We start from the raw sequence: 8,683 nt of genomic DNA, 5'->3' as shown, positions 1-8,683 counted from the left end.
GAGGGGGAGGCCCAGCCTGCCGCCATACAAATGTCATGATTAGAAATCCCACTGGACCAAGCCCACGATGAAGCCATGCTTCTAGTGGAATGGGCCCTGATGCCCAGAGGGCACTGCAGGTGTTTGGACGCATAGGCATGCTGCGATAGCGTCCACTATCCATCTGGACAGGCTATGTTTCGAGGCGGCGAGACCCTTGGTGCGCCCACCAAACGAAACAAAGAGCTGCTCAGAACGTCTGAAGGCAGCAGAGCGTGTGATGTAAACTCTCAGCGCCCTGATGGGGCATAGGAGTTTTTCACCGCCCTCGCTATCGGATGCTGGCAGAGCCGATAGGGAGATGATCTGCCCTCTGAAGGGAGTGCCAATCGCTTTGGGGACATAGCCATGTCTCAGTTTGAGGATGAATTTAGAGTCATTTGGTCCAAACTCAAGACAGGCGGGGCTAACAGATAGCGTGTGTAGATCCCCCACACGTTTTACTGATGACAGAGCTATCAGAAAAACGGTTTTGAGCGAAAGGTATTTTAGGTCCATGGATTTTTAACGGTTCAAAGGGAAACGCTTTCAGGGCCTCTAGGACCAAAGAAAGATCCCAAATAGGAACCGAAGGGGGTCGCAGGGGGTTCATCCACCTGGCTCCTCTAAGGAAGCGGATGATGAGCTTGTTCCTTCCTATCGCGCGGCCGTGCGTCGACTCTGCTAACGCTGCAATAGCCGCAACGCAAACTTTGAGTGTGGAAGGGGACCTGCCCTTGTCCAGCTCAACAGCTCTAGAAGAAAGGAGAGCACCCATGAAACCCCACATGTGCGTGGGTCCTGGCTCTTTGTAGCGCACCATTTGGAGAACACTGACCATTTAGACGCGTAGAGTCTTCTCGTAGAAGGAGCTCTAGACTGCGTGATCGTGTTCACGACCCCTTCTGGCAAAGCAACGGTTATTCGTTGATTATCCACGCATGCAGAGACCAACGCTCTGGATGGGGATACCGCGAACGCATAGCACAAGCGGTGCCAGACCACGTGCTGTTCTGTGTTCTGGACAAGAAGCACTCTGGCAATTGCTTCTCTGTGTTGAGGATCGTGAAGCTTGCCTCTACTTTGTGCAGCTGATTTTAGTGTCAAAAGGCCCTGTTCTGTCGCATTGTATAGCTTATCTTTCTTGGATTCTTGGCATATAATGCAAGTATCCAATGACATTGACCGGTCAGGCTTCAAACTACACACAGCTTCCATAATTGGTGATCTTATAATCTGACCAACTTCATGGGTACAATTCCACAACTGGAAATATTTTGTGTTGGTTCATGTCGCTTTTTGGATATAAAAATTAATTCTGATGAAAAATACGAAGTGTGGAAATAACTGCAGAAAGTAATAGAAAGTAGAAAGTAGAATAAAAAACCTCTTGGATAACTCTGAACTCAATTCACACACTTTGATCCAAAGACAATAGTATGCATGTGACTCCAAACAAATGACTCTCGCATTTTAGATATTCTGTTTGTCCATTTGAAATAAGGAGAAAAACAGATATTTTCATGACTACAATGAGAAATAATGCAATTATCATTGTCACATACAAGTATCTTAATTCCCACCTAAATAAACTTTCTCGTTAATTGATGTCGTGCATGATGTAAAGTTTATAAATATAGAATTTCCTGACATTTTAGAGGTCATCTTGAAGTTTGCGCTCTACTGAGTTTCACATAAGAGATACAGCTTGGCAAACAGCAAAAATGGATTCAGCAGAAAAAAATACCCTTAGAAAAGTCTGTTTGCCAACTTTTACTAAAAAATGCCCAAGGGTGTCACATTATCTGAAAATTGACCTAGTCTATATACAGGCATCTAGTGGTAAACCCATGCAATAACATGTTTTATTTAATTTTATGATTAATAAATTGATGAATTTTTTTTTATTTTATTTTTTTTCTGAAAGCCTAGTCTCTATTTTACCCGAAAATACTGCATAGAATTAAAAAAAAAAAAAAAAAAAAAAAAAAAAAAACATTATTTTCAATGGCAAAAAATGGACTATAAATATTGCATAAATATTAATAAGTTCAATCAAATTGTCTCAAAATTCTAAATTAAAAAGAATAAATATTATAGAACAAAAATAAATTGCATTGGTTTTTACTGGGATGGAGGAAGTTTCATTTTTAGGTGTCCGGTCATTTATGACCGGGAAGGCCCCCAGTGTGACTGCTAAACGAAGACCATCAGAGGGTTAAATCAAAGTATAAACAGGTATTCGTATCTCCCCCCGCGCCCCAAGAGTGTGGAAGAACAGCAGGAGGAGGGTCCGTCAACTTCTGTTGCACAGATGAACACAGTTCAGTGATTTTCAGTAAATGCCACAGTTTAATTTGGTAGAATTTGTTTAGAACTACTTTATGTAACTCTAATATACTACTGTATTTTCAGTTGCCAGTTAAGGAGTTAAATAGACTAATAAATCATCTTAATAAAAAAATTGGGGAAAAAACAGCAGCAAAAACAGCAATGAATAAATGTACCGAAAGAATGAATTTGGTGTTTAAACACTGCTTCCTCTTTAAAAAAGGGGAGGAGACCTAAAGAAACTCTGGGTTTACCAAAGAAAACCTGCTCCCGACCAGGTTAGGTTCACAGAGTAAGTTCCCATGGTAACCTCCCATTCTGAAACAGAAAACCCAGAGTTTCCCTCATTTCAGGGTTAACATAGTCAGAGTTTTCACTAAACCTCCTTTCTGAAACAGGCCCCTGCTCATTCGCAAAACAACAGTGCCTGGTGGCTCGAGAACGCAAACTTTGAAATAAGTTTCAGCATTAATTTTTTTAGAAAAACGTTATCTCCGCATAAACCTCAAAAACAGGGGAGAGACTAGTTGACACTGCAGGACTGCGTTGTCGTCGTGTCCAGGTGCAGGTCCTTTATTTATTTTTTGGGGATTTATTGGAAGTGTTCCCAGTTCCAGCTGATTTAATCTATGCAGCCTAACACTGATGTGATGAACATGCCAAGGTGGAGCTTCACCTGTTCAGAAAAGCATATGATACAGGCCACATTTAAGATTCATGTGAACAGCATAGCAAAAAAAAAAAAAAAAAAAAAAACTGCATTTGAGCAGATAATCAGAATGGGGCCACATTCAGCTGCGACGTGAACGTAGCCTTAATTTAACACATATCCGTATTTTCTGGTGCCATTTTAAATTGCCGAGCCATTTAAAACGCTTTCCACACAAAGAACATGAATAAGTTCTCACATTTGCATGACTTTTCATATGTATTTGTAAGTGTGATTGCAAAAGAAATTCTTTATGACACCGATCACAATTAAATGATCTTCCTCCAGAGTGAATGAGCAGATGATTTCTGAAATTGCTCCTTTTTGTAAACCTCTTGCCACACTCTAAACACTGCATTTTCTTTCCAGAATGAGTTTGCAAATGACGTTTTAGGTCTCTTTGATAAGTGAAACTCATCTCACACTGAAGACGCGTGAAGGGCTTGTCTCCAGTGTGAACTCTCATGTGAGTCTTAAGGATTTTTTTGAATCGGAAACTTTTTCCACACTGGTGGCATTTATAAGGCTTCTTTCTGTTGTGTCTGGATGTAAGATGTCTGTTAAGGCTTTTCAGGGAGCGGCAACATCTTCCACACTCATGACATATAAAACAGTTCTCTCTTGAGTGAATCCTCATGTGCTGATTAAGGGTTGCTTGACGTCTGAAACTCTTTCCACACTGATCACATGTGAATGGCCTCTCTCCAGTGTGACGGTTCATGTGATATCTAAGATTTATCCCCCGTGTGAAGCCATTCCCACATAGTTTACAGGTGAAAGGACTCTCTCCAGTGTGATTTCTCATGTGGACGTCAAGGGATTTTTTATATGTGAAACTCTGTCCACACTGAGTGCATGTGTAAGGCTTCTCTCCAGTGTGAAGTCTCATGTGGAGTTTAAGGTTTCCTTTTTCAGTAAAACTTTTCCCACACTGATGACATTCAAAACAGTTCTCTCTTGAGTGAATCTTAATGTGGTTATTAAGGGTTATTTTACGTCTAAAATTCTTTCCACACTGATCACATCTGAATGGCTTCTCTCCATTGTGAATGTTCATGTGATATCTAAGGTTTAGTGCTACCGTGAAACACTTTCCACACAGTTTGCAAGTGTAAGGTTTCTCTCCGGTGTGAATTCTTATGTGCCTGTCAAGGGCACCTTTTTGAGTGAAGCTCTTTCCACATTGTTGGCAGGTGTAAGGCTTCTCTCCATTGTGAATTGCCATGTGGACTTTAAGGTTTCCTTTTTGAGTAAAACCCTTTCCACACTGTCGGCAGATGAAAGGCTTCTCTTCATTGTGAATTGCCATGTGGACTCTAAGGTCTTCAGGTTGATTGAAACTCGTTCCACACTTAAAGCAGTAGAAAGCATTCTCTCCATTGTGAATTCCCATGTGAACTCTAAGGTCTTCAGGTTGATTGAAACCCATTCCACATTCAAAGCAGGTGAAATAATATCCAGTCCGTGTCTTCTGAGCTCTTTTTCGTGAGGAAGTCTTTTCAGTCTGCAAGGAACTACATGATTTTTCTCGAGTTATGAAAGCATTATGTTTCTCTTCCATATCAATCAGGACTTTACTCTCATCTTTCAGTGGCATTTCTCCATTGTGAATTTCCATGTGGACTCTAAGGTCTTCAGGCTGATTGAAACTCGTTCCACACTCAAAGCAGGTGAAATAAAATCCAGTTTGTCTCTTCTGAGCTCTTTTTCGTGAGGAAGTCTTTTCAGTCTGCAAGGAACTACATGATTTTTCTTGCACTATGAAAGCATTGTGTTTCTCATACTGATCTTTCTCTTTCATTTCATTCAGGTCTTCACTCCCCTCTTTCATTGGCATCAGGTCTAAGACAAAAAAAGACAAATAAAAGTTAACCCCAGTTTAATGGCACAAAGCAACAGACACAAAAATATTTAGACATGTAAAACATCAAAACCTAACATAAAGCGTCAAAACCAAAAACATCCCATAACTACTAAGCTATTGAAAGAGGCGTACGTGTCAGAACCTCTTCTCAATTTTGTCAACTCTGTTCTTTATTTAGAACACGTCTCAAAAACATTCAAACTGGCAGATCACACAAAAAACATTGTCGCCCAGTAGAGCTGGGGTGCGTTTCCCGAAAGCATCGTTGGCCAACTATGGTCGCAAGTTCCGTCGTTACCAATAGAGTTCAATGGACATTGCGATGAACTTGCGACCATAGTTGGCCAACGATGCTTTCGGGAAACGCACCCCTGGGCGATTTTTTCCCCTAAAAAAATCTGCGATTTTTTATAAAAAACTCGATTTACGATTCGATTGAATTTTTTTTTTTTTTTTAAACAAAATAACTGTGAACTGTAAATATATTTTAAAAATATATATTTATTGTATTTAATTAAAGTGCATCAACATAAACAAAATTTTGTTTGTCTGTTATGATAGTCACTGTCAGATTACACGATTTTGACTCCTAAAAATCTTGTCATGTCGTGGACAAGAAACATGTCAGACTACACGTTTTACGACCAGTCATCTCGAGCCGTCTCACTCACTCACTCGCGCGCACACACACACACACACACACACTCACTCGCACATACACACTCACATGCACGCACTCTCTCTCTCTATCTCTCTCTCTCTCTCTCTCTCTCTCTCACACACACACACACACACACACACACTCACTTCACTCACTCTCGCGCACACACAGTCACACTCACTTGCTCACTCACTCTCTCGCGAACACACACTCTCACTCACTCGCTCACTCACTCTCGCTCACACACACAGTCACACTCACTCACTCGCACGCCGTCGCGAGTAATAATTTTTATTAATTAAAAAATTAAACATGCTAGTCTTTTTGTCGTGATGTCGTAAAGCATCGAGGGCTGCGCCGCAGGGAGCGTTCTACGGAAAACCTGAAGGAAGATTTGGCGAATGCAAAATTTATGTATTGTACGCTATATAGAAGAGGGGGAGAAAAAAAAATCTAAAAAATAGATTTTTTGAAAATATGAATCGATTTGACCTACCAACTCGATTTTTAAATCAAATCTATTTTTTTCTCCAGCCCTATCGCCCAGGGGAACTGGTTAACTACAGACAGATCTTAAATCTGACATTGATGTCTACACAGTATTAGAAAAATGTCCTCTCAACTATGATCAGTCATGCAAAGTAATCGTATGTGTAAAATAAATTCAGCCAGGATTTAATCCCTATTGCAGCACAGAAACTATGCTTATTAAAGTTACATCTTTCATTAACACAGACCCCAACATTCTCTTAGATTCATAGAATGAATTGTGAGTGGCAGTGGGCCAAATCTTTAAGTTGCTGTTATTTAATGTTTGTTGACCAAATAGCTCAATACCAGAGGCAACACAAAATGCAAAGATGTGTAAAATAAAACGTCATCATGTTTTAAAGAAGAGTGGCTTGATTAAATGGTGGAAATAACTGACGATAAACAGAGCAACGTACCACAGGTGAAGCGTGCAAACTCAAAATACCTGTTACGTCAGTTTTAGTGGTGGAACAGATCACAAAATTCACGGATAATTTTTCAATCAGGAAAAAAAAAAAAATATATATATATATATAAATGTGTGTGTGCATGTTCACACATTATTTAAAACAAGTGATCAGTCAGTAATAAAATAAGAACAAATACACAAATTACAATTTGTGTTTGATTGAACTGGTCTGATTCAAGATTGCGCCTGTGTGTTTGGCATGCCGTCTGATGCTCTCGCGTTTGCTTATCTGGTTGTTTGCTGTGTCTCTAAACTGCTGTACGTTTATAGTCTACGACCATCAAGCTCTCCTAAACATCCACATCTCTGATGGACTAGGGCTGGGTCTTTTCTTTTCTACATTTTAAAGTATACACTCAAAAATATACGTATTCATAAGTGATTAATTTTTTTCTTTTATTTAGAACTTCTGGGCAAATGTTTGATTATGAATGTAGAAATATAAAATAATGAAATATAAAACACTTTTCAAAAACAAATGATTATAGGCCCAACATAAAATATTGCTATATAAAATGTAAACATTGCACGTTCAAGTGAAAAATGTAACAGTAATTTAAGGCTCACAACATAAATAAAATATTACAAGAAAACAAACCACACCTTTAACTGTAAATTATTGAATAAAGCCCCAACATAAAATATTGGTGTATAAAATACCAAATGTAAACACTGTACTTTAAGTTCACAAATAAAAAGCTACAAATAAAAAAAATACACTCCAGGTTAGAATTATAGACCCCTTTTGCGCGGACGTCACAGTTATGTCACGGCGCTAGCTGGAGGCAAAACAAACGGAAAACTGGAGGCTGCCAATACAAACCAGAACAGATCATAATAAGGAGCTTAAATTATTATTTTTATTATTAAATGTCATCTTCTTGTGTTGTTGGGTGCAATAATCGATGAAAAATGAGTATGCTGCATCTGGAATTTTTATTTCTAGAAAATATTCATATCATTAAAATTGCACCGTAGTGTCACTCTTTACATTGTCGTCTTCTTGGCGCTGGCTAGGAAGAACTGCGGATCGTCCCACACAAGTCTTTACATGACCATTCAGCACATAGTTATAGGCATCTAAAGATTTATATGTCCTCAGTTTCTCTTTACCCTCGGTTTCTCTATCGGGTAGGTGTAGAAGTCAGGCCACTCAACCGGAGGTAGCGTTGACGTTAATCCTGTCAGATTGTCCATTGACTGAGGCCCCGTCCACACTACTGCGTTTTCGTTTAAAAACGGAGACCTTTTGCTCCGTTTGCACCTCCTGTCCACACTGAAACGACAAAAACGGAGACCCAAAACGGAAAAATTTTGAAACTGCCGACCCGTTTTTCGTTTTGAATCTCCGGAGGGCGTTTTAGTGTGGACGGGTCAAAACGGAGGACTTTAGAAACGATGACGCAGAAGCTCACGTTCGGCTCTATGATTGGGTGTCATCGGTCATGGCGTATCCTTCCCTTCCTTCCCTAAATTCTGCATTTTACAATGCTATAACTGCCGATTCGATCGATCTTTGACAATTCTCGTGTGCAGCGGTAACGTTAGCTACTTTCTTCTTCATCAGATCTGAGGAATAATCTCTCCGTTTCCTGTTTACACCGGCACGCGCATGCCCAGTGTTGGTGAATGGTCACGTGATCCGCGTTTTAATGTGGACGGAGATCAATTCTAATACGCAGCTAAAACGCTCGTGTGGACGGAGATCGTATTCGTTTTAATTCTCCGTTTCTAAATGAAAACGCAGTAGTGTGGACGGGGCCTGAGCGTGTACGGTCATCTGGTTCCGTCCGTTAAAATTAACTTTTGGAAATAACAATCGCGGTCCTGGACAGTGAGTGACCTTGCACATTAAGACAAAATCGGATTTTCTCCAGTCATTGTTAAAAAACAAGCTAACAAAACTTGAAAACTAGCGTTAGTGAAGCGGCCAGAGGGATCTTTCTGCCTCCAGCTAAGCTCCGCCCACACAAATACGTCACCGTGTTTACCAACTGTAAAAGGGTCTATAGCATCATATGAAAACTAAAGTCCCACAACCAATATCAATATTTGACAACAATGCTTCAAAATGTTTGGCCTGTCTTGCCAAATCTCAGG

At 40.0% G+C, this 8,683-nt stretch overlaps 1 protein-coding gene across 1 annotated transcript in view; it reads right to left on the bottom strand.

Moving 5' to 3' along the window:
- Positions 1 to 445: 445 nt before the first annotated feature.
- Positions 446 to 8,683, bottom strand: part of LOC308689276 (uncharacterized protein) — a gene marked incomplete at its 3' end in the record, with an annotated part of 36,958 nt that continues 28,720 nt past the window's right edge. Inside the window, exons 4-5 of the mRNA XM_081362930.1 lie at positions 4,204 to 4,900; positions 446 to 773 (exon numbers count right to left, since the gene is read on the bottom strand). Coding sequence (XP_081219056.1) covers positions 446 to 773; positions 4,204 to 4,900 — 1,025 coding nt within the window. The remainder of the gene's footprint in view (positions 774 to 4,203; positions 4,901 to 8,683) is intronic.

This window comes from Scardinius erythrophthalmus, assembly GCF_964197995.2.
Source record: "Scardinius erythrophthalmus genome assembly, chromosome: 4".
In the NCBI taxonomy this organism is placed as follows: Eukaryota; Metazoa; Chordata; class Actinopteri; order Cypriniformes; family Leuciscidae; genus Scardinius; species Scardinius erythrophthalmus.
This window is presented reverse-complemented; position numbering and strand designations above follow the sequence as displayed.